Source organism: Bos taurus, chromosome 13 (genome assembly GCF_002263795.3).
Source record: "Bos taurus isolate L1 Dominette 01449 registration number 42190680 breed Hereford chromosome 13, ARS-UCD2.0, whole genome shotgun sequence".
In the NCBI taxonomy this organism is placed as follows: domain Eukaryota; kingdom Metazoa; phylum Chordata; class Mammalia; order Artiodactyla; family Bovidae; genus Bos; species Bos taurus.
Genome location: NC_037340.1, coordinates 70093850 through 70119662, shown reverse-complemented (window position 1 = coordinate 70119662; position 25813 = coordinate 70093850). Strand labels below are relative to the sequence as shown.

At 43.1% G+C, this 25813-nt stretch overlaps 1 protein-coding gene across 9 annotated transcripts in view; it reads left to right on the top strand.

Annotated features, from left to right (window-relative positions):
* Positions 1-25813, top strand: part of CHD6 (chromodomain helicase DNA binding protein 6) — a 201382-nt gene that overhangs the window by 112596 nt on the left and 62973 nt on the right. For all 9 annotated transcript variants that reach the window (XM_025000625.2, XM_059892619.1, XM_059892620.1 and 6 more), the window contains 9 exons: positions 115-201; positions 397-531; positions 3722-3843; positions 5087-5330; positions 6519-6695; positions 7300-7443; positions 10439-10694; positions 11675-11885; positions 22049-22244. In XM_025000625.2, the coding sequence (XP_024856393.1) occupies positions 115-201; positions 397-531; positions 3722-3843; positions 5087-5330; positions 6519-6695; positions 7300-7443; positions 10439-10694; positions 11675-11885; positions 22049-22244 (1572 nt within the window). The remainder of the gene's footprint in view (positions 1-114; positions 202-396; positions 532-3721; positions 3844-5086; positions 5331-6518; positions 6696-7299; positions 7444-10438; positions 10695-11674; positions 11886-22048; positions 22245-25813) is intronic.

The window sequence follows — 25813 nt, the reverse complement described above, 5'->3', positions numbered from 1 at the left end:
TCTGCATTCCCCGATAGAGCCCAGGGTGGGGGGGATCACTTAAAGATAAAACACTGGATGCTGGGTCGGCAGGAAGGGAGTCACTTCTTAGCTCTTCTTTCCCGTTTGCCTTAGCCTGACGAAGACTTGTTCAACCCAGACTATGTGGAGGTCGATCGCATCTTAGAGGTGGCCCATACCAAGGATGCAGAAACCGGAGAGGTGGGTATTTCTGTTTTAACTCTTCTAAAGCGTCTTCCTTGCTTGTCTCGTGTTTTGCTTGTTTTGTCAACACGTGGCCTCTGTTTTAGTGGCCTTGGTGTGCTGTGTCATAGGGAGGGTTCCTGGGTCATCAGTACAGGATCGATTTCTCTAATGGAGTAGAAGACCATAAGTGCCTTTCCCATTTGCCACCAGGAGGTGACGCATTACCTGGTGAAGTGGTGCTCACTGCCCTACGAAGAGAGCACTTGGGAACTGGAGGAGGACGTGGATCCTGCCAAAGTTAAAGAATTCGAATCTCTGCAAGTGCTCCCCGAAATCAAGCACGTGGTAACGTACCCATGTCACTTTCTCGGGTGTCTCTTGTAATGCGATGATCCGGGGTGTCCCCCAGGCGGTTCCCCCGAGTGGTTTCTGTGGCATCTTACCGTTGGTTGTGCCCATTGAAACTGGGGTTCAGAGTATGTTTCTGCCCACATCACACTTTGCTAGCACTGGGTCAGCTTTAGGTCTGGGCTCTAGTTTGATGGATGTGACATTTAAGAAGCTTGGTTATGAGTTTTGTTTTCTTGGTGTATGGCTGTCAAGTGGGGTCAGTAAGACAGAAGGTGTAAGAAATGCCTGGCTCGGGAAAGAAGCTCCATAAGTTGTTGGTATCTTTTTTGTTTCCTGTTTCTTATCTCTTTCTCCATCAGCGATCTCTTTTCTTTGGTTTTATCCTTTGCTTTTACTCAGAATATTCTTAAAGGGAAGAACTGTCCTTTATCAAAAGATCCCTAGGACTTGGCAGAGAAAACATAAGTTTTCCATATGTGTTGAATTGGTTAGTTTTTCTGATTCTGGCTTATTACCACCAAGCTGCAGAAATGTCATGGGGTACCTAGTAATTACAAAGAGGCGGAATTGGGATAGAGCTCAGTTAAGGTGTAACTAATTTGGGAAGAGAATCAGAGATGTTAAAGAATATGGCTAAAGACTGGAATGATCAGTTTCTGTTTTTTTTTCTAAGTCACTTTTTTTTTTTTTTTTCTGCCACACTGTATGGTGTGCAAGATCTTAGTTCCCTGCTGCTGCTGCTGCTGCTGCTAAGTCGTTTCAGTCGTGTCCAACTCTGTGCAACCCCATAGACAGTAGCCCACCAGGCTCCCCCGCCTCTGGGATTCTCCAGGCAAGAACACTGGAGTGGGTTGCCATTTCCTTCTCCAGTGGATGAAAGTGAAAGTGAAGTCGCTCAGTCATGTCCGACTCTTAGCGACCTCATGGACTGCAGCCCACCAGGCTCCTCCGTCCATGGGATTTTCCAGGCAAGAGTACTGGAGTGGGTTGCTATTGCCTTTTCCCTTAGGGATCAAATCTGTGCCCCCTACAGTGGGGGTGCAGAGTCCTAAGTACTAGGCCACCAGGAAATCCCACCTCCCTCCCTCCCAAGAAAATCACATTTTTATATGATTTTCTCTTACCCAGTTCCTTATTGTTGTTTTTATATCGCTTGTCTTAATGACTAGAACATTCTATCCCTAAAAGCTATTTGGTTAAAAATTGGTTGCTTGTACGTAAAATAACAGACTTTGGGGAGAGCAAGACAGAGTGTCAGTAACGACTTTGCAAAGAGAGTAGCAGTCATTTAATAGTCAAGACCGACCTTGGAGACTCCAAATATCAATTCTCTTTTGAATTTAATAATAGCCACTGAAGGTTTTGGAGCCCTGGGGTAGGTGCTTGCCTGTCATCTGTGATACCACTGAGGAGCCAGCCAGACCAGGCATCGGAAACTTCTAGCTGATTTCAAGTCTCATCCTTAGATCACTGAAGTTTCTGGGCAGTAGGTGACATAAAACTAAAACCTGGAGAAAGCGGGAAGACCCAGAGGAGGGACTGGATTAGTGTATGATGCCTCTGTATCTGGAGTGCTACCAGGGCAGCAAAGTAGAAACCTGCAGTGAAAGTCTATTCTACAGTATCTGTGATGCTAAAAGTGAGCCCCTTCAGTCTCTAGAGATGAGGAACATTCCAGAAAGTCTCCCCATAGTGTTGGGTAGAGTGCCATTAAAATGAGTGACGTGAGCTTCAGGAAGCCAGGCTGAATGATTCCTAGGGGATAAGAATGTAATTTCTTTAAGGGAACAGAGCAAGAGAGTTTATATGAGAATGTCTTGGCTTAAAAGCTTTCTCTTTAAAATTATTTTTTTGACGTAATAAATTATTTCCCCTTACATTTCTAAAAGCACCTTGTACCTATGTGCTGATGTAATATTCAACAAAGTTGTATTTCAAGGAGCTTAGCCTAACTACAGCTATCGTAATTTTGTAGGTTAAGTTGTGGTATGTAAGTTTCTGAAAGTTTCCACACTTCCAGTAGTCTGGACAGATTGAACCGTTATACTTACCTCCAAATATCAATGATACAATATGATTGGGGATATTTTATTAAATCTTACATGCAAATGGCTTAGTTTTAGATAATAACATATTTTAGGAGCAAACTTTCTGTAATACCCCAAAGTAAAACTCCCAAACTAAAATTGCTGTTAGAAAAGCTGCAGTCTCAAAATTCTCTATGTAACTACAGGCATAGGTAAGATTTTTTTTTTTTTTAATTTTTTGAGACCTTGAAAGTGTCAGTCTAGGGGCTCGATTTGTCTAGAAGCAAAATAATCAAATATATGTCCAAATAATAAAAAAACCTAAATAAAATTTTTAGATGGGCAGACTTAATACCTAAAAATTAAAAATTTCCCCAGATTAGAAATTCCAATAGAATTTTAAGGGAATTTGACATTGATTCTACGGTTGCACAGAATACTAAATTAAAAAATAGCCAAGACATTTTTATAAAATAATTCCCCATCAGATGTAGAGCAATAGTAATTCAAATGTGTGATTTTACTGCAGTAAGACTCTGGATATAGCTCCCTGGATATATTAGAACTTAATATATGATAAAAATGGCATTTCATATAAACAGAGATCAGTTACATTTAGAAATTGGTGTTTCATATTGAAAAGAAAAGCAGTAAGATTGCTCTTACGTTTATGGCGAATTTAAAGAATTTATAGTTTCAATTATACAGGCTTTTTAGCTTTAGAAACTCATCAACAAAATATTTGACCCATTGTACTTTCCTGAGCTAATATCACAGGGACAAATAACAAAAAATTCTATCTATAGAAAACTAAAAACCTTGGTGCTGGCTTGTAGGGAAATTAAAATGTTAGTGGGAATGATTTCTAAGAGTCTCAGTAAAGCAATATAACACTTAACTAAGATTTTAGGTGAATCTGTTTCTCTTCTTCATTAATTGCTTGCAAATTTTATAGAGGTGTTCTTAGTGTAATCTGCTGAAATCTAGAAAATACAGGGCCTGCTCGTCAGTCAGAAGACAGCAGCTGCAGTTTGCAGGTAGCTCTAGGACGGCGTTGTGAGGCTCACCACCTTCCCCATCGCCCCCTGCGTCCCTGTCCACACCGTGCTCCTGAAACATCGCTGTGTGTCCTGTGTTCTCTGCCCTCCCTCCCCTAGGAGCGACCCGCTTCAGACTCCTGGCAGAAACTTGAGAAGTCGCGAGAGTATAAGAACAGTAACCAGCTCCGGGAGTACCAGCTGGAGGGGATGAACTGGCTTCTTTTTAACTGGTATAACAGGTGTGGAACCAGAACCAGTCCTGTCTTCAGGGCTGATCTTTCTACCAAATGTTTGTGCCAGGAGGGAGATGGTGGGCTTAGCCAGCATAGCGGGACAGTAGCAGAGGGGTGGAGGAGTGCAGTGGAGCCATCAGTTCAGTGGGTGATCTCTGTACATCAGGAGTACCAGGACTTCTGTTTTTCATGTCAGATTTGGTTTGGTTTGCTTTCTCTGACCAGAGAGTAATGATCTTTAGATGTCATCAACATTGTTCTTTTTTTTCCTTTGTCAGTCTAACCAGAAGGTTGGGTTCAATCTAAGTGAAACAAAACCCCAAAGATCCTTTAAAACTGTGTTTTTATCTCCCAAGTCTTGAACACAAATTGGCTCTAAGGGAGAATGAATCTGCATTCTAGTCCCAACTCCACTATCTGTTTGTGAGCCGTGGATGGCCTCGACTTATCGTTTTCAACCCTGTGCTTCAGTCCCTGTCAGAATCTAGATGAAGCAGATGACATCTGAGAAAGATGGGTTAACATCTTTTAAGATGTTATTAACATTCTAGGGTGCCCCCCAGCATTGATGTTAAAGACCACATGGCATGGAACACATACCAAGCTGGCACTCTGGAGACCTGTGTTCCAACCTTGTCTCCGTCACTCACAGTGGGACTCAGGGTGTAGCTCACTGAAACACAGCAGCAGGTCTGGGGTTGCCCACCTGCGAGGTGATGAGCAAGACTGGACAGGGGCCACACCTTCAGAGATGACCAATGTGTGCAGTCCGTGGTTCTGGGTCACTGCAAGAGACCAGTGTTTTCACTCTGACACGGAAGTTAGGATAGGGGTTGAAAGTCTGTCCTTTGATAACACAGGTGATAGGCGATGAGAATCGTGTAACTTGTGTTTCTGTTTTTGCCTTTGCTTCCATGAAGTTCGTCAGGTAGAGAACTGGTGTAGGTTTGAGGCATTTTATTTTCTCCTTGCCGCACTATTATTTTAATTTTTAGTATCTGTAGTTTCCTTTTGAATGGATGCATCTCATGTATTTTCTCACAAGTTGCAATAGTTCCCTTCTGGAAGTAGGCAGGGTGTAAATAACAGTAATGGAAACTTGCCTCAGTTGCATCTCTGGAAAATGCTGATAAAACCTCCACCGATGACCTTACAGGTCAAGGTACGCTTCTGTAGTATCTTTTTCATTGTAACCAACCTCCGCCTCTTTCCCATGTTGACGATGAACGGTCTGTTTCTTACTCTGCAGAAAAAACTGCATTTTGGCCGATGAGATGGGCCTAGGGAAAACCATCCAGTCCATCACGTTCCTTTCAGAAATATTCCTCAGGGGCATCCACGGCCCTTTCCTCATCATCGCCCCACTCTCCACCATCACCAACTGGGAGCGGGAGTTCCGAACGTGGACAGAAATGAATGCCATCGTGTACCACGGCAGCCAGATCAGCAGGCAGATGATCCAGCAGTACGAGATGGTGTACAGAGATGCACAGGTGAGCCCTCCACCCGTCGCAGGGATCCAGGACAGCTTGCCATCGTGGTGCACAACAGCCTCTCTACCCCTTGTCTTCCAGAGTTCAGTGCCCTACATGGAATTACTGTTGACTTACTCTGTAGAGTCACGTTCTTATTGAGGCAGACGTCTCACTCCTCCCTGTAACTTCTTCGTGATAAAACACAGAACTGTAGGGCACACTTTCCACTCCGACATGCACGAGAGGCTCTTTTTAGGACCCCGAAAGCTTCTTGGTTGGCTTAGGAAGTTGCTTTTACATGCAGAAAATTTTATCTGAATTGTGATGTGCTCAGTGAAGAAAGTGAGCAGAGGGATTTGTGAACAAAGGAAGGATCCTCAGCCAACGAGTTTGGAGAGAGAGGAGGTTAACGGATTTGAGGTTAAAGGATAAAGAGAAAACAAATAGTTTAAAGCACAGCAGGATTTTGTAAGAAGATTTTGTTAAGTATAAGCACTTTGCTCAGTATCCTTATAGGCTTGTCCTAAGCATTGGTTTCCATAAAGAAGGTAAATATTAAATGAATGCAGTCACAGGAGAGGCAGGGCTCATACCATAGTTTTCACAGGCAGCAGGAGATACCCAGGAGAAATTTAAGATGTGCTCTAATGGGACGCAGCTCTGCTCTGTAAATGTGATGGTGGCAGGAAGACAAACGGAAAGACAAAAGTATGTCCTGCCTGGTAGCCCTTGTCCCAGGTGAATCAGGGTCACGACATTGAGTCTGTTCTAGAACCCAAGGTACAAGGTGAAATTAATTCTACCTGAAAACTAGCAAAGAGGGTTTTCTTTGGGCATTCAAGCTCTGCGTGGTTTAGACCACCAGCTGGCTAGGAACATGTGGGTCAACACCCATCAGCTTTCCCTATCATGGCAAGTAATGAACAAAAAGCTTCCTTGCTTGGCCTTCCATACTCTTATCTCGCTTTTGTGGGGGTACATGCAATCTTGATTTTTGTTTCTTTGAATTAACAGGATCTCTCTCTTGTCTAAACAGCTGGTTTGATTCTCCTATTCTTTCTCTTCTCAAAGAGGAAGATTGTGCTTATTGGCCTCTCACCTAGGTCCGACCATCTATCTTGCCACCTTCTCCAATCCAGCTTGTAACCCGGTAGCTGCATTCTCCAGCCATGTGTAAAGCTCTGCCTTTGCTTGTGTCATCCTCAGGGAAACCCCCTGTCAGGTGTCTTCAAGTTCCATGTTGTCATTACAACATTTGAGATGATCCTGGCAGACTGCCCAGAGCTGAAGAAGATTCACTGGAGCTGTGTGATCATCGATGAAGCCCACAGGTTGAAGAACAGGAACTGCAAGCTTCTGGAGGGCCTGAAGCTCATGGCCCTGGTGAGAGTTGGCGAGCTCTTTCTGTAAACACAGGCCCCTCCTGTTCACGGTGGAGGAAGCGTTCTCTAGCCATCTGCATGCAGCCTGCTTGTGCACAGTCTGTTTACCCTAGATTTTCTTCTTGTCCTTTGTACCTCCGATGGTGCAGGAATCAAATTTTTGTTGTTGTTGTTATAAACTGGGTCGGCAATTTGACCTTTTCCACAGATTGACTCCCAGAGGGACCCAGGGGCATCTTAAGTACCATGGCATTTGTGACCAGGAAATGTGTTGTTTTGGCTTGTTTCCAGGTCCCTGAATGATCTGGTACCAAAGATGATAGCCTTGAACATCACTGCTTTGGCGCAGTGCCCAGTCTGTGGCTAGCAGGCCCTCCAGAATGGGAATGAGTGAGTGGGTGCTTTAGCTAACATGGAATTGCTGCTGGACTCAGGGATGTAAAAGGAAGGTTGATCTGTTTGTTGATGTTATCACTCGATGTTGTCATAAAAGCAAAAACAAACTTGCCCCCAAATTGAGCCCAAGAGGCCCTGGCGTCACTTTCCCACCCAAACCTGCTGTCTTGGCGGCTCAGACCTGTTCCCCGTGCTGTGAATCTGTGCAGGAGCATAAGGTGCTGCTCACGGGGACACCCTTGCAGAACTCGGTGGAGGAGCTCTTCAGTCTGCTCAACTTCCTGGAGCCATCACAGTTCCCTTCAGAGACTGCTTTCTTGGAGGAGTTTGGAGATCTGAAGACAGAGGAGCAGGTAAATAGGGGCCTGAAGGATTGGAGGAGTCATGGTGATCGCTACCTTCACCATCAAGGGAAAAACAAAGTCACCATGGGGACAGGAGTTAGCCAGTTTTCACACCCCTGGTAAAATGAGCACCGCCTCCTTTATTTAATTTATGTGGAGGAGGATCAACTGATCATTAGCAGTTTCTATCCAAACAATAAATGAATCGGCATCCAAAATACCTAATCTCCAGCCTCTTGCTTTCACTAATCTCATGTATAAATAACTTTAGTGATTTTGTTCATCGTCTGCCCTCAGGGCCATGCTTCCCTCCTCCTCTGCTTCCTTCATCCTTCACCCCTCCTCCTGCAACATGTTTCCAGGCTCATTTTCTTGAGGAACAGAAGGCACGTGTACATTAGAGTAGTTGGTCGGTCCAGTTTTGTCCAGATCAACTCAATTTCCTGTTTTCAAAGATGTGGTCCTGAGTCTTGCTTATTGGACTCAAAGCTGTTTCGAAACAAACCAACATTAATAAATATCTATCTACGTGGGTAGAAATCTCGACTGGACATAACAGAAATAAGGCAGACAGGTGTAAGGGTCACAAGAGGAACAATGAACAGAGCTGAGGACTTAAAAGGCAAGAAAGGTCACATCTGTTTAGGACTTTGGAACAACTACATGGAGAGAGTACAATTTGAAAATAAACTTTAAAGGGTGGGTAAGTTTTCATTAGGCAGAGAGAGAGATGATAATGACTACTTTGCATGGGAAAAAAAAGCAATCAGCAGCAGCCATGGAATTTATTCAGTGGTAGGGGATCATCTGGCTGAGCTGGGGATGAAGTGTGGAGTATGAAGCCGGAGGAGTTCCGCACTGTATTGTGGGAACATCTTGAAAGACAGGTTGAAGGATTTGATGGGCATTAGAGAAGCAACACAAGGCTTTGATCGTGGCAACGACACAATTAGTTCTGCTAAATTAATCTAGCAGTGGCGTGAGAGTGGGTCTGGGCAGAGAATTTGGGAATGGAGAAAGTTTGGGAATTTCACTAACAGATGTCGAGAGTACATGCTGTGGTTCCAATCTGTTTGTTTCTACTTCAGCGACGAGTCAGACTTTGAGAGCAGTGAGTAATCAAACTTCATTCCCCTTCTTGACGTTTGCAGTATCTATTGAACTTTGCAAAGCCAACTCCAGCCCTCTCTCCGTTTTTGGACCGTTAGAAATGCTTCCTCTTCTCCCGTTGCACTTATCTTGTGGTATGCGTTTTCTCTTCTTCCTAGACAATGACCTCCTTGAGGACAAGGCCCACATCTCCTCCCAAGTTGTGTTTGTTGTATTGACCAGCACAGTGTCTGGCATATAGTATACTCTAAATGATTCAAGGTACAAACCAGGTGAAGGGCGAACGCTGAACCCAGCATGTGGCAGACTTGGCATTTGTCCCTGTCTTTTCACAAGTCCCTAGCTGTGTCTTTCCCCTTTGGGTTCTTACGTAGTAATTCCTTATCCCTGTGGGGATTACATACCTAAGTTCCATGGTTGCTAAAATAAAGTGTTCATTAAATGGATTAGATTGAAGATTGGGGTTTGTTGGGGAAAAGCCACAAAAATGGCCCCAAATGTCTATATATTTTAAATCCTAGTAAATAGAAGTTTTAGAAAGCATCTGGTTACAAAGTAAAGCCTATTCCTTGTTGTTTAAAACCTGCTCAAGTAACTCCTTTAAATCAGACTCTCTAGAAATCACTTTATTTCAGCAGGAAGCATTGGCACAACCCACAGCTTATTTGTGCAGAATCTACCCTTTTGAAATTTTTGAACAGCTCTTTATAACTTGATCTTTCGTACTTGCCTCTTACTTTCCCACCAGCATTAATCTCACTGGTCTCAGGTTTTAGCTCAGGGTGAACTCAGGTACCTTGACTTTGAATCCCGTCTCTGCCCTCTTCTTGGGAGAGGGCACTTGCCAGTGCAGTCAAGTGCATAGAGATCTGCTGTCCAGGCCTGGTCTGTTAGGGCAAGAACACACAAATCATAGCAAAGAAGACTGTCAGGCTCAAAAGTGCCCCTGAGATGACAGCTTGCCTGATGGAGTGGGAGGCGTCACCTTACCGCATTCCCTGTGTACATCACTACCCCCAAACTTGTTGGCTGCTTTTATTTAAATACGAGAGGAATCCATTTCCAGATTGCCTCTGCCTTTTTTTTTAATTGAGATATAAATGACGTACAACACTATATTCGGATGTGTTTTGTAACAATTCAATATATGTAGTATAGTGAAGTGATATAGTAGTATATAGTAAAGTGATTACACCAGTAAATCTAGTTGCCTCCCCATACATATGTAAATTTTATTCTAGTGATGAGAAGTCTTAAGATTTACTCTTAGCAACTTTCAAATATACAATATGGTGTTACTAACGGTAGTCACTGTGCCGTCTATCACATCCCCGGGACTTACTCATTTTATAACTGGCAGTGTGTGCCTTTTGACCACCTTCATCCATTTGGCCCACCCCGCAGATTCCCCTGCTTCTGGCAGTGTGTGCCTTTTGACCACCTTCATCCATTTGGCCCACCCCGCAGATTCCCCTGCTTCTTACTCTGTTCTTTCAGCATATACATCTTCCCCTCATAATATATCACTTGTGCCTCCTAACATGGCTGAAAACATTCCTCAGGCAATTGCTCCATACAAGTGCATGTCAGAGAGAGAGGTTTGTTTTCTCCATCCTGGAGAAGAGGTCCTGTCTTTTGTATCTTTCTCCCTTTATATAAGGTTCCCACATGAGTTCTCAGTAATTGCTTGCGAATCAAAACCAGATCCCTTTTTTCCTTTCAGTCCTCCTGTAAGCTCCTCCTGTTCAGGCATCAGGCTTGACCTTACATTTAGTCAGCTGCCGCAGTTCCGTGATTAGATGCTCAAGAGACTGTAGCAAAGGTTGGAATCACCCCAGTAACCATTACTGAATGGGGATCCGGGCAGGTAAACAGGTCTCGTTTCCCTGGCCAGGTGAAGAAACTGCAGTCTATCCTCAAACCGATGATGCTTCGGCGGCTAAAAGATGACGTGGAAAAGAACCTCGCTCCCAAGCAAGAGACAATCATCGAAGTAGAGCTGACCAATATCCAGAAGAAGTACTACCGAGCCATCCTGGAGAAGAACTTTTCCTTCCTGAGCAAGGGGGCCAACCAGCACAACATGCCCAACCTCATCAACACCATGATGGAGCTGAGGAAGTGCTGCAACCATCCCTACCTGATCAGCGGTGAGCGGGCGCGGGGAGGCCTGTCCATCTGACGTATCGATCCCCATGAGACACTCGGGTGTGAATTCTGACCTTCTTACCAAGCATTAAACTGAGGTTCAAAGAGGTCAGTGGATCTGCATCAGTGATCTGGCCAGTGAGTACACAGAGCCCCGTTTTGAACCAGTTCTCTGCCCATCAGAAGACAGATGATGACAGCTGTCCTTTGTGGGCCTGCAGTCTGGCCCACACTTCCCACTTGGGAGCAGGGAGATGTCTTACTTCGTTGAAAAAGCGATCATGGCACAGTGAGATTAAAACTCTCTGCAGATAAATTAACAATTAACTGTACTAGATAGAGAACATGTTGGAAGCTTTTTTTTTTAAATAAAACTTTTTGATGAAATTTTAAATCCCAAATGGCTTGCCGATCACTAGTGTTTATGTCCAAGAGGTATGTCTTTTTGTCTGCTTTTAAAATTTTTCTTTGTTTATTTAGGCTGTGCTGAGTCTTCGTTACAGGACACATACTTTATCTAGTTGGGGTACTCAGGGGCTTCTCTCACTGTGCGGCGTGGGCTCGGTAGTTGCAGCACATGGGCCTGTCTAGTTGGGGTGTGCAAGCTTAGTTGCCCAACAACATGTAGGGTCAGGGATCAAACCCACATCCCCTGCACTGGAAGGTGGATTCTCAACCACTGGACCACCGGGGAAGTTCCTTTTTGTCAACTTTCTGTGAAGGTTTATTTACTTGCCTGAGTCAGCTTGGTATTTCAGATCCTTTCTCTACCTGGTCAGACTCCCAGGAGAGCACGTCACCTGTGTTCTCTGCAGGACAGTCGTGCCCCTACTGTGGAGCCCGTGGTTGAGGGGGTGGATCAGGGATACACACACCGCACTGCCTCACTCCGTTCACTCCATTTCTTCTAGGCTCTGTCAAACAGAAAGTCACTTGCCCATACAGATTGTTCAAAGAATACTTTCGTTGCATCCTTTTTCAGGGGCAGAGGAGAAAATTCTGGAGGACTTCCGGAAAACCCACAGCCCCGATGCCCCGGACTTTCAGCTGCAGGCCATGATCCAGGCCGCAGGGAAGCTGGTGCTGATTGATAAACTGCTCCCTAAGCTGATCGCTGGCGGCCACAAAGTGCTCATCTTCTCGCAGATGGTGCGCTGTCTCGACATCCTGGAAGATTATCTCATCCAGAGAAGGTGAGCCTTGTGTCAAAGCTGGGCATCAGGTGCTGCAGGCAGTTCCTTTTCTTTGTTGCCTTTTTGATTCATTCAAAAATTATGTTTTAACAACAAAAAAGCATTAGAAAATAGAGAAAAGGAATCTTCTCTTGAAAGACTGGCTGAAATTCAGAGTTGAATCTTATGGCCAGGTTTAAGTGTCTTGAGAGTGAATTTCCTATGATAGGAGCCTTTGCTTTGCTTAAAAAATAAATTTTGCATATTTATTTATATTCTTTTAAGAAACAGAGTTCAAATAGCATTACAGAAGGTTAAGAAAATAATGTATTTACTCCCCCCACCGCCAACCCCCTTCTCGCCCCGTGATGAGAAAAATAAACTCTGGAAAGCATCACTATATCAAGTTGCTAAAAGAGCTCCAGCTGACAGTTGAACTTGGGGATGCTTTATGTTTTTTTTCAGCCAACCCTCTAAGGTTTTATGATACACTAGCTGTGGCATCCCAGTTTATTTTCTTGTTTATATTCCTCTAATTCCTTGAACCTAGGTTCCATTACTGATGCAGGTGGAAAGCCTGGGGTATCATGTGGGTTGCTTGGGCTCTGTGAGGGTACTGCATTTGTTACATTACACCATATCAATCCATTTCCAGCCATTGGGATCCACCAACGATCTGAAGATGGCAAATGCATTTTTAAAATTTATTCTTAATGTTAAAAGACTTCTCAAAATCTTAGAAACTATTAGCCAAGGCATTGGTAGGTTTAGAGTACCTCTTTGTTTTTATATAGTCATCGTGGCAAATCCCAATTGTATTACATGTTCTGATCTTTGAAGATTCTGTTTCTCCTTATAACATAGGAGAAGTTATAGAAAAAGTAATTAAAGGAAATGACCAACTTAACTATGGGTTATTCTCACATTTAACATTACATAAATAATTCTCTGAAATCAGATTAGGCACTAAAAGAATTTCTCAGACTCCTGTAGTGGAGATCTAATTTAGGTAAAGAATTCTTGAGACTTGCATTATTTTTTTTCTTTGAAGAATATATCAAAACTAGAAAGCAGTTTTGTATTTAATAATTTACTCTAGATGAATTGCCAGAATACTTGCTTCTTATATAGTTATCTTTTCAAAATATATACAACTACTAGTTTGAAGATTTTTTAAAGAGATCCCCCCCCCACCCAAATGAGTAACAGTGTAATTAACTTTTACCAAGTATGAATGTCTTTATTTAGCTCCTTTATCACTTATTGCTCATTTTGTTTTAAAACTACCTAAGTATTATAGTTGCTCTTGAAAATAGCGACACTTTTTAATACCACCACCAGCTCAAAACTCCATTCATACTTGGACATTTATCTTCTTAGTCTCTTTTCTTTGTGCCTACGTATATTTAGTTTTGTTGTTGATTTGCTTGAATTGGGGTCATATGCTACATTCTGCATTGTAACTCACCTTTTTATTTGATATATTATGGAGTTTTTTGCTTTATTTTTCTACAACATAGTTTTGATGATTTGAATGATAGTCTCTTATTTAGGTTGTTTCCAGTTTTTCAACATTTTTAGGAACTCTAAATATCATTTAGCAGTCACTGTGAATGTTGCCAGTTATTTCCTTGGGATAAATTCTGATGTACATTTTTAAAAACATTTAATATGTATTTCCAAAACACCCTCTGGAAAGACACTTTTATCTCCCTTTTCATGGTGTATGAGAATGCTCTTTTTTTCCTCATACTCTGATCAATCCTGTTTTTGCCTTTTAGTCTCTGCTAATTCAATAAGCCAAAATTATGGTCTCTTGTTTTAATTTATACTTATTATTATGAATGAGAGTGAATATATTTTATGTTTATTAGCTGCTTATATTTCTTTTCTGTGCATTGCTTATGCTCTCCCATTTTCTGTTACTCTTTGCCTTTTTGTTTATTAATTAATTTATAAAAATTGCTTGTTAAGAATATGGTGCAAATGCTTCCCCAGTGTTGCTTTTGACTTTTTCTTTATGGCTGTGGGTTTTTGTTTATTTATTTTATTCTTAGAAGTTTTAAATTTTATAAGAAATCTCCCAGTCTTAAAACTGCTTTAAATAAACTTAAGTGCTTATTTATGCTTAAATTAACATGCTTAAAAAGACTTCCCCCACTGGTCAACTGTATCATATAAATAGTCTGAAGTTTTTTTCTTTTCATTTTTTTATGGCTTTTTTCTTTTCATTCTTTAGTGGTTTTTTCATCCAAGCTCTGTACCCAGCAGGGACTTCTGGCCTTAATATCACCATTACTTTTCTCTTCTTAATTTAGTTTTTTGTTTTCATCAAAGTTATACATGCACATAATTTGACAAGGCAAATTATTCTTTTAGACCTATGAAAAATAGCATTTCCTGATAGCACCACATACCCCAGCTTCCCCCCACCTGAAGCTTTTAAACTCCTTATGCGCTTTCTTTTGGTATATATAGCTGTAGCTTTACAGAATGTTAGTAGTTGTAATTTCTTTTTTTTTCTTCAGTTTTAAATATTATCTGTTCTCATTATGGGAGATGAATATTTCCTTTCTTTCACTGCCCCTCATAATTACCACCTCTGTGCCTCCTGTCCTCCCGTCTTCCCATCCTGCCATGCAATACTTTGGGTTGAATTAATATTTAGTGTTTGTTGTGACTTATATAAATAATGCGTTACAGCTCAGCCACGTAGTATGCTGTTTACTGTTTCTTTCCTGCATGATTTTAATCTTTCCTGAAGCTATAAATTTTTTTTTTATTCAGTGTGAAATTTTAAATATACACATTATAATTCAGCTCCAAAATTTATTGTGGCCATCTGAATCTCCCTTTGTTACGTGCAGCCACATCAGCTTCATGTCTGAGCCATCTCTCCTGGGACCTTTGGTCTCTTCCTCTCCGCCCACTTACCCCTCCTGCCTGGTGCTCAGTCACCATCTGTGATCTCCCTTCCTTCAGCACCCTGGCAGCTTTCTTTTCCTTTCCTCTTGAGTCTAGTCTTGCTGGTGGACCCTGTGTACCTCTTCTGAGAGCTTCTGCAAAGGGGTGAATGATACGTGGGTTCTGAGACTTGGTCAGAATGTTCACTCCCACCGTTGAGCAATGGTTTGGCTGAGTTTGAGATAGTAGATTAGAAATAATTTTCCCACAGAGTTTCGAAGGTGTCGTTAGTCCATTGTCTTCTAGTTTCCAGGATTGTCTAGAAGTTCAAAGCCTTTCCGATTCCTGGTCTGTGTATGTGACATGATCTTTCTGTTCAGAAGCTTTGATCTGTCCTCTGTCCAAGTACTGTGACATTTGACAGTGAACTGGGTTTTGTATAGCATCTGTTGAACTGGATGTATTTTAGGTCTTTCCGTGGCAAATTATACTCTGTCAGTTCTAGGGGGTGTTTTCTTGTATTTTATCTTTCATTATTTCTTTCTGGTCTGCTTTCAATCTGTGGAACTTTTATTATCCATGTGTCAGAGCTTCTGATCGCCTGATTTCCTGTTTTCTCTACTTTCCCACCTCACTTTATGTGCCTCTGTTTCTTGTACCTCTGGTTTGCTGTACCTCTGGTTTTGCTGTTCAGTCACTCAGGCGATCTGACTATTTGTGACCCCATGGACTGCAGCACACCAGACTTCCCTGTCCTTCACCATCTCCCTCTGGTAGAACACCTTTAATTTCTGAGTTTTCTTCTGTAATTTTTCAGTTTTTATAGCACTCAGCTGGTTATTCCACAGGCTCAGTGTCTTGTCCTTTTGAGATGAGTGATGATAAAGATTTTTATTTTTTCATTCTTCCTACAGTGTCTGTTTCCTCAAGTCAAATTTTTTTCTTTTTGTTTGTTGATGTCTCTGTCTTTCATATTAGAATTCTGGGTTGGCCTTTTTTTTTTTTGCCTCCCTCTTTTCAGCACTTTGAACTACTGTTCCACTATGTTCTCACCCCCTTGGTTTCTGATGAGAAGTTTTACAGTCATTTAAGTAGCTGTTCCCCTGTATATAATGTATTTTTTTACTCTACTAAGATTTTCTTTTTAATTTTCAGTTTGTGGCAGCTTGACTATAATGTGTGGATTTCATCCTGTGCAGAGTTCACTGACCTCCTTAAATCCATAAGCAGATCTTTCACCAAATTTAGGAAACTTTTGGTCAGTATTTCTTTGATTTCTTTTTTTTTTTTTTTTTACTTTTGCCCTACTTTTATGTTTCTCTGTGAGATTCCAATTACCTCTATATTTGACCTTTAAGTTCCTAGGCTCTGTTCTTTCTTTTTTATTATTATTCTTTTCTAGTCCTTTTTCTCTCTCTCCTTTTGTTTTGAATTATCTGTCTTCAAGTTCACTGACTCTTTTCGTCTGTCTTTTCCATCATGCTTATTATGCCATTGGTTTCGTTATATTAGAGATTGTATTTTAGTTCTGAGATTTCCATTTGTTTCTTAGTGTGATGTGTGGTTTCTCTGCTCTTATTTCCTATCTTTCCACTCATCATGTACATGTCTTTACTTCACTGAACATGATTGTAAGAGCTGCTTTAAAGGTCTTGTCTGAGCATCAGAACATCTCAGATTTGACATCTGTTGTCTGTTCCTTTGAGAATGGGTTACGTTTCCCCTGGACATTGTGAACATTTTTGTTATGGAGATATAGGATTCTGTTACATTGCTGTGAGGTGTTGATGGTTTCTATTTGGGGGCAGTTAAGGAGGTGAGTCTCAAAGTGCAAAGGCTGTTGGCATCTGGCAGGTCTAGTCTCAGCTCAGACTGCTTTCAGCTTGCCCCAAGTGTGTGCGCCTCAGAGGTCAGCCAGACCCTTGCTGCTACTGCTGTTGAGTCGCTTCAGATCAGATCAGATCAGATCAGTCGCTCAGTCGTGTCCGACTCTTTGTGACCCCATGAATCACAGCACGCCAGGCCTCCCTGTCCCTGGGATTCTTCAGTTGTGTCCAACTCTGTGTGACCCCGTAGATGGCAGCCCAACAGGCTCCCCTGTCCCTGGGATTCTTCAGGCAAGAACACTGGAGTGGGTTGCCATTTCCTTCTCTAGTGCATGAAAGTGAAGGGTGAAAATGAAGTCGCTCAGCCAGGTCCGACTCTTAGCGACCCCGTGGACTGCAGCCTGGTAGGTAGGACTACAGCTCCTCCGCCCATGGGATTTCCAGGCAAGAGTACTGGAGTGGGGTGCCATTATACCCAGAGTTTGGGGTTCACCATCTCCGTCCCTTCTGGAGGTCCCCTCTCACTCTCTGGTGGTCCTAGCTGCCCCAGACTGCTGTCCTTGGTGCCTCTGGCCAGAAAGACAGTGGCGTCTCATCAAGATGTGTAGCTGTCCTGCACCTTTGCCATAACTCCTGCTTCCCCCCATGGCCAAAACCACAGATTCCTGTTGTTTCCCCAAATCTGCTTGCTTTCCTGAACTCAGGTAGGTTTTTCTGTTCACTTGTTTGTTTCTGTATTTTGCCAGGGTCTTGCAGTTATTTACTGGAGGGTTAGTGTGTTAGGACCTTGCCCCTCCACACCAGAAGCAAAGCCTTCGTGTTTCAGGTCAGAGGCTTTCCTCAGATGTCTGGTTTGGCTGCCTGATGGTAGGCACCATCCAGAGACGAGAAGCTCGGGGCCTGTGGGCCGGCGTGTTGGCTCCCTTCCTCTCCATCTGCAAACACTGTCCGTCTAGGTGGGCCATTTCACTGAGGCGCCTCCAGAGTCAGTGCTTTGGATTCTTTTCTTCCTCTCTCCTGCCCAAAGGGTGGGAACTTAATTGGACTTGGAGCTGACTTGTGGGGAAGGGGTGGAGAGAGGTAGGGAAGTCTCAATATCTCTTTCTTTCCTCCTTCCCTTTTTTAGTGTAAGACCTCTGCCTTTTACTGTGTGATATTTCCTAGGTAGAGAAAGCTACAGGTCTTTTTTCACTCTCAAGGCTGAGGTGGGTGATCTGTAGGCTAGTAGATACTTCAGCAGATATTCAACTAGTTAGTTCTCTTATGTTCAGACTCTTTGCATCCCCACTTTCAGGGCACCTAGTGCCACCAGTGCCTGATCCCTTGGATATTCTGCCATGTTGAATTAGGCTCTTTCTCACCTGGGATTTCTTTGAATCAGGTATCACTTGATTTATTTTCCAACTTCCAGAATTTTATTATAGCTTCTTGTATTCTATTTGTAGGTTTATTTGGGGGAGAGTATTATTATGCATTAAAAAAATCCCTTTACTTATCATTTTAAACATTTGAGGAGATACAAGAGTTAAATGTGTATGTTCATTCAGAATCTTTAATTGGATTTCTTTGGTTTATTTTATTTTTTACATTTCAGTCTTCAGTCCTTCTACAGTTTTGGTAAATGACATTAATGGGGGGGGTCTAATTTAATTTATTTCCAAATATGTCTGATTTTCTGTTTATTAAATAGTTCATCTTTTTCCCATTTATATAAGACACTATCCATAAAACATAATGAGATATTATATATATTGGGTGTAATATGTAACCTTTCTATTCTTTTGATCAGTATTTCTATTGCTTTGCAATATTATTTGCAAGTTAATATTTTCAATATTATTGCAGATGAACTTCAGACTTATTCTTTTTTAATGTATTTACTACTCCAGTCCTCGCTCCCAAAAAAAGATTACACATTTACATATCTGTATTTATCTATGTATAGCTATATCCATTTGTTGAGATTTTGATCAGCTCTTACACATGTTGTAGGGTGGGACTGACATCTTTGCATCATTGAAGAACTTGATATTCACTGCCGTCCCTCAGGTCTTTTGTATACACCGTTGATTCAGTAAATATTTATAAGGACCAGCCTTCTGCTGGGACCTCTGTAGGGACTTGGTGACCAAACCACCATGACCCCTAGTGTCATGTTGCCAAGTCCCATGTATTTCTTATTTAGATTAGTTGTAAGAATTTTATATGTTTATGGCAATCATGAATGGTTGTGTTGTGGTTTTGTTTTTGTTTTTTTTTTCCCAGTCTTTATTTTTTCCAGCTGGGTTATTGCTGGGAGACGAGATTGTTCATTTCCCTTCAGGCCTTCTGAGGTCAGCATTTCCTGTTGTGCCAAAAGCGAGTTTTTGTCCCCCTCCCTCCCTCCCAAACACACAGAGGTTTTCCAGAGTGCCACCTGCTTCTTGTTGATGTTTGACAGCGACTCAGAATTACCGTTTGATGAACCACATCAACTCCTAGGGATTTCACTCAGAATGCAGTTGACACAGAAGGTTAACTGCTATACCAATGTTTGGTGTGGAAAATTTTATGATGTCTGTAATTTCCTCATTCAGACTTACTAGCCCTCGAGATTTTCTTTGTTCCTGAGCCTCGTCGCCACGCCAGCTGTCAATTTGGTTTTGTTCCCATTTAATTCTGTGCCATACTCGTACAGGGGTACGGGCAAGAGCGAAAGGATCTGGCTCAGAAGTCAGGGGAGTGAGGAACGATTTAATTGAACTCTCAAATCACTGGATTTTTACTGCAGTTTTGTGTTCTTTGAGCACACTCCCTCAAAACCGAGTAAGTGATAGAAATGAGAAGTAATGTTCCACTCATCCTGGACAATTTCTAAAACTATGTTCTATCATCTCTGGCCAAAACACTACCTAATTTTACGGGAATGTTTTCCCTAAGTGATTGCCGAACCATATCATCACTATTTATTGGTTTCTCCGCCTCCTTCATACGATGCTCGTTCCCTGCCTCACTCAGATCCTCGGGCATCTGGCTCCTCTCTGATGCTTGAGGGGTGTCTTGTCAAAGAACATCGAGTGCTCTGTGCCTGCAGCACTGACTGTGCACACGTGTGATGCTGGGGCGCTGGCAGCCAGCGTTCAACTGAATCTCAGTCCTGCCTTCCGACTCCACGCGCTGTGCTGCTTCCACTGCCCAGTGCGTCACACACGCAGCCAAACGTAGGAGGAACTCAGGGCAGGTCCTCAGGGCATCGGTTCATCACAGCCAGTTTGATGCCTGTAGCGTCTGTTCTCACCTTCTACTAGAATTAACTGGTTTCCAGAGGTGCTTCTTTATCTTTAATTTTCTCTTCTAAGTTGTTAGGGAAATCTTCCTGCTGCATGGACACGTAGGGTACATTACAAAGGCCACACAGCAACCTGACTAAGAGGGTGGACTCTGAGTCAGACGGATCTCACTCACCAGCTAGGTGACCGAGCAGGTTATGTTGTTTGAGGGTCATTTTGTCTTTGGGGGTTGGTTGTTTGTTTGTTTTTGATGTTTTCTGAAATGTAAAATGGGAAACTACCTCATGGGATTATTACAAGAAGTGAATATAAAGAATGCATGTATCACAGCGCCTGGCACCGAGCTTGACACTTCAGAGCTTGCTGTGAATATTGTTGCTGTGGCTGTTGTAAATAACAATGATAATATATCTAATTGCTTCATAGTTTTGTAGAATTCAACTTATGACCATTAGCTTTTAGTGTAAGACAGAATCTCCTTAGCCTACCTTCATGACAATCCTGTACTGTGTTTTATTTATTTATTTGCTTCTATCGCCTCATGTATTATTCTTAAATTAATTGCATTAAAAAAGAAGAAGAAAGGAAAGCTCTGCACCTGTAATTCCAGATGGGAGTGTACTACATCTTCGTGAAGGGAAGGCGGTTTCTGGACTTGGCTCTTTGCCTTGTACATCTCCCTTCTGAGCCTGAGTTGGTCTGGTGTCTCTCCCTGTATTTCCTTGGGTGATTTCTCGTGTGGATTTTCCTCTTCCCTGGTGGCTCAGATGGTAAAGATTCTGCCTACAGTGCAGGAGACCCAGGTCCCATCGCTGGGTTGGGAAGATCCCCTGGAGAAGGAAATGGTTACCCACTCCAGTATTCTTGCCTGGAGAATCCTGTGGACAGAGGAACCTGGCAGGCTACAGCCCATGGGGTCGCAGAGTCAGACATGACTGGGTGACTGACACTTTCACTTTCAAAGATGGCAGGGTTATATCACCAAATTTAGTTATCTAGAGCCACCCCCACCCAGAGCTGTCTACCCCTCAGGATCTGTCCTTAGTCTCTTACCAGTCATGAATCTCCATTTTTAGCAATCTAGTTTCCCAGATTCTGGGCTACTGAGATTTTCATCAGGATTCACGTTCTTGGCTATGGTGGAGTCTAGGGTAACTTGATTCTTTTCTCACTTGGTTCCTATTACTTATACTTAACCAACCAGTTCTTACTTGTTGGTCAAAATTGGGCCCAGGGTAGCATCCTCATATTAATTTGTCCATTGTCAAGGGGTAGATAAGAAAAGATAAGACTCAGCAGCTACCCAGATTGGCATTGTTTTAATTCTGTGCTAATTACACGATCTCCATCCTAAACGTACCTTTTGAGTTTTTGAAGGTGGTTCTAGGCTCCCAAAGTAATTACTCTCTTACCTTCTCCTACTCAATGCTGTCCACCTTTATTTCTTAACTTTCCACACAGGTATGTGCCTTCTTAATAACTTTCAGTTTTATTTCCTCGCTGTATTTTCCTCTAAAAATTCTTCTGGCTTCTTTCCAACCTGACTCAGCTCAGAAACCTTTCTTATGATTTCTCCCTATGTGCTTGGCAACATATTGCCCACAAGACCTTGGTTTCAGCTATAAACTTGGAGGCGTTGCTTTCTGCTTCTAGAACCTCGAGGAACTGTTAGGGTAGAAATGACCAACCGAGACGTAACAAGACAGCCTGCCCATACTGTCTTCCTCCCATTCTCAGTCCATCCAAAAGCAGATAGAGCCTGATTCGAACTCTGATTCCATGCTACGTGCTCAACTAAAAGATGGTTGAGGCTTTTATTTTTCTTTCCCGATCTTATGATTAGATTCAGTACAAGAAAATTGGGAAACACCGAGAGTAAATTTGCCCAGGCAGTGGGGATTGATACTTTGTTTACAGCTCCTCTAGTCCTCTGTAGTCTGTGGCTGGTTTTTTGTTTTGGTTTGGTTTCTGTTTGTTTTGAGAGGGGGTACATTTTGCAGCGCGGTTTCAGGCGTCTGCCCTGCTGCATACAGAGAGGGGGGATTCTTTCTAGACTGCTGACACTGGGTCCATACGTAGAAGTGAGGGGTATAAGGCCGTTAGTCGCCAGCTTCCTGCGTTGTTGCCTGTTCTCCACTGAAGTCATGATTAACACCTGGGCTTTCGTTCGTTTGGGTCCCCTCAGATACACCTATGAGCGAATTGATGGGCGAGTACGGGGAAACCTGCGCCAGGCAGCCATCGACCGGTTCTGTAAGCCAGACTCAGACCGCTTTGTCTTTCTTCTGTGCACGCGAGCGGGAGGCCTGGGGATCAATCTCACAGCTGCCGATACCTGCATCATATTTGATTCAGACTGGAACCCACAAAATGACTTGCAGGTAACCATAGGATGATTGCTGTTTGCCTTAGCTGTCCCTGAATCTAAGCACCTCACGACAGGGCCTGGCTTGGCTGCAGAGAGAGTCTGCCATGCTCCATGCTACTGCTGCAGCATTGGCCGGGTGGCAGGCTCAGGGCCTCGGTCCGGGGGCACAACTAAGGAGGAAGTGAATGTCGAGCCTTCCCACTAATCAGAGTGGTTTTTTTTCTTTTATGATAAATCAAATGGTATTTCACAGTGGTAGCCTCCAAAATGTAGAGTAGAGCTACTCTTCATTGTTATTATCAGACATATAAAGAAAGATACTAAGCTTGAGTAATTTTCTAATTCTTGACATATGGATTGATTCTGGCATTTTCACTCACTTCGGTTGTGAGGTAGTTGTATGTCGTTTACAGCACATGAAGATGACCCAGAGGTGTGGGAAGGTTCCCTGGTGTGGCTGGGGTGACTGAGGCATCCTCATTAGTTCCTTTGCTCCCCACTTAATGTAGCACATTAGAGTCAGTGTGGCCAGTTAAGTATGGGTCCCCTACTACATATGAATGAGTTCATTTCCAAGAGCGCGTTTGTAAGTCCAATTTGTTTGTTAAGTCCAACAGAGTTACCACAGGTACCCAACTAACACATTCAGCTGTATAGTACTGTGATGCAATAGGTTTAAAACTTTTCACACAAATAATAGCTAATAAAAACAAACAAGCACAGAAAATAGAGGAAATATTTTTAATCTTATACCGCAGTGCCTTGAAAAGTACAGTAGTATAGTACAGCAGCTGGCTTACAGGGCTTGGCACCGAGCGAATGGGCAAGAAGAATTACTGACTGGAGGAGGCAGAGGAGGGAGATGGCAGAGCTGAAGGGCCGCCAGCAGTAGGAGGCGGAGCTTCACGCAGGTTCTGGTTCCTGCTGGAACCAGACGCGTGTTCGCATCTTTGAAAGCTCACCACTGGAAGGTTCACCTGTAGGGGACTTAACTGTATTTGCAGATTAAATTTGTTCTTTCTAACCAAACTGAATAATGTTTGGTTTTAAAAAATGACTGGCTTGCAAGGGTTGGAGTTAATGCATTTTAAAAGCAAATGTAAACAAACAAGAAAACGACAGAGCTGATCCTTCTGGTTCAGAAAAAAATGACATTTTAGCTAGATTGCACAATAAGTCAGTCCAAAAGATTCTGACTTGTCAAGAAGACCATTTTAGATCCCAGAGTTGCATCCATTACCATTAATGACACGCTTCATCCCACGTGTGTATTGGCTCCTGGAATATCTGCTGACCCTCAGAGTATGAGTATGTGGTGGGGAGAACAGCGGGACCTCAGAGCCTGTTTCCTGATACTGATAAGAGTGACTGATAGGAGAAGCTTGAAGGCTGCTGTTTCACCAAACTGAAGAGGTGCCCCAGAGGGTACTGCCAGGGAAGGGATGCAGGGAAAGGGAGCTAAGGTGATGGGTATCTGGCTTCTTCCCTGCCCACCACGTCACACAGAATCAGTCTGCTCTATCCTTTTCATTTAACGAGTTTCCAAATAGCGTTTTATTGGAAGAAAACAGTCTCCTAGTTAAAATAGCAGTGCTCTGAATTATCGTGTTGGTGACAACTGGATAAAACTCAGGGGTAAAAAATCATCGTAAAACAAGTTTTGTGGCACATTGTTCAGCATCCAACGAGCAGCTCACCATCAGGCCTTTCTGCTGGTGATAGGATATTTGGGTCCAGGATGAGCTGCTGAACTTTGCTGGCAGGTCCAGTGATAATAACTTTGTGCTTCCAATGCAGGGGGCGCAGGTACCATCCCTGTTGGGGAAACAAAGATCCCACAAGCTGCGAGGCCACCAAAAAAAAAAAAAAAGAGTTGCTAGATATAATGAATCACCAAGTTTTAAAGGAGTTAACATACTCAAAACCATGGTGCCTAAAATCGGTAGAAACTAGTATTTGACAAGGTCAGCAGCAGGAACCTAATGGAGGCAGGAGACTACTGCCTGTGGGCTAGCTGCCTGTTGTTAAAAATAGTTTGATTGGACTGTAACCCCACGCATTTGTGTCTGTGTTATCTCTGGTTGCTTTCATGTTACAGTAGCAGAGTTGAGTGTTGCAACAGGGCCCTCATAGCCCAAAGCATCTGAAATATTTACTCTTAGAGAAGATGTTTGCCAACCCTGAAGCAGATGATTCCTTAAGTCGTAAGTTCTCAACAGCTGTAAAGTTCCGTGCTCCTTCACAGAGCTCACCTGACGATGAGGCTCGGTACCTGGGCTGGTGGTGGGTGGCCATTTGGAGGCTCTGTTAGCTGGGCACGCCTGAAGGACTTGCAAAAGGAAAGTAAAAGCATAGGGCTGGCATTTAGAGATGGGTCACAGCCAGAGGCATCTAGACACTGATGGTGCAGTGCCAAAAATGGAATGAGCAAGAGTGAGAATGTCTAGGCCTGAAGGCGGTACATCAGTCACCCCTCAGGTGATGGATTGGTCTGGTCAGATGGGGTGGGCAGGGCTCTCACAGGGAGAAGGGAGCAGCTTTGGAATGGCCGTTGTTAGTGTCCACTGCTGGGGGAGTCGCAAGAGATGAGTCAAGGAATGAGTGGGGATGTCCAGACTGAAGTTGGGTTGTGTGAGGGTTTCGTATGCTGAGTCAGCTTCTGAACTTCCTCTAACACTCAGCCTTGGTGGAGAAACAAGGACCGTGAGCACTCGGACGATTCAGGTAGGCACTTGTCCAAGAACGTGCAGAAGATTATGAATGACAGTGTCAATGAACAGCCCCAGGTCCATGTTAGAGTTAGAATTCCTCAACTTGTGGTCTCCCAGACTGGCTGCCTTTGGGATTATTTTTATTTACAGTTTTGTAACCAAGGGAGAGCTCTCCTTTGTTTTTGAGACATCTGATCAGACTAGGTAGAAATGAAAGAATTGGAATGCATAGAGTAATTTTAGGGTAGGGAGCTGGGTCTGTGGTTATTGGTGGGCTGTTCTGAGTTGCCCCCCAGAGATGGAGCAGGCTGTTTTTGGCTTGCCTGGCATGGGAAGGGGAGTACAAGGGCTGAGACTATGCTCCCCAAAACCATGCGCATTCAGCACAGTCTCCCTGGCATTTACCCTTCACCCACATGCTGGGAATGTGATATAGAAAACAAAGTCTGGAGACTGGGGTGCCGAGACCAGCGTGTGGTTCACAGGACTGCAGCTAAATCAGCTGTGAACATCGGTGAAATGCATTCCTGTCCCTAACAGAGCAGAAAACTCAACCTGACCGTTCCCGGGTACTGCCCTTGCTAGCCAGTTAGGTCATATCAGCACACACAGTCATTCACACATATGCCCATATTCTGACATTTTCTGTATATGAGTGAGAGGTTTTGGTCATCTGTAGTTCTTCATGGTTATTGAAGAGCCACAATTCCTACCCTGATTAAAGATGATCTTATTCTTCTTGGAAAACCGGTGTGGCATAGAACATTCCTTTACGAGTGGATTGAAGCACGTTCTACCTGATAAAAGTATCAGGACCACAAAAAGAGAGTCCCATATGAACATGGTCTTACCTTCTATGCCAGTGAAATTT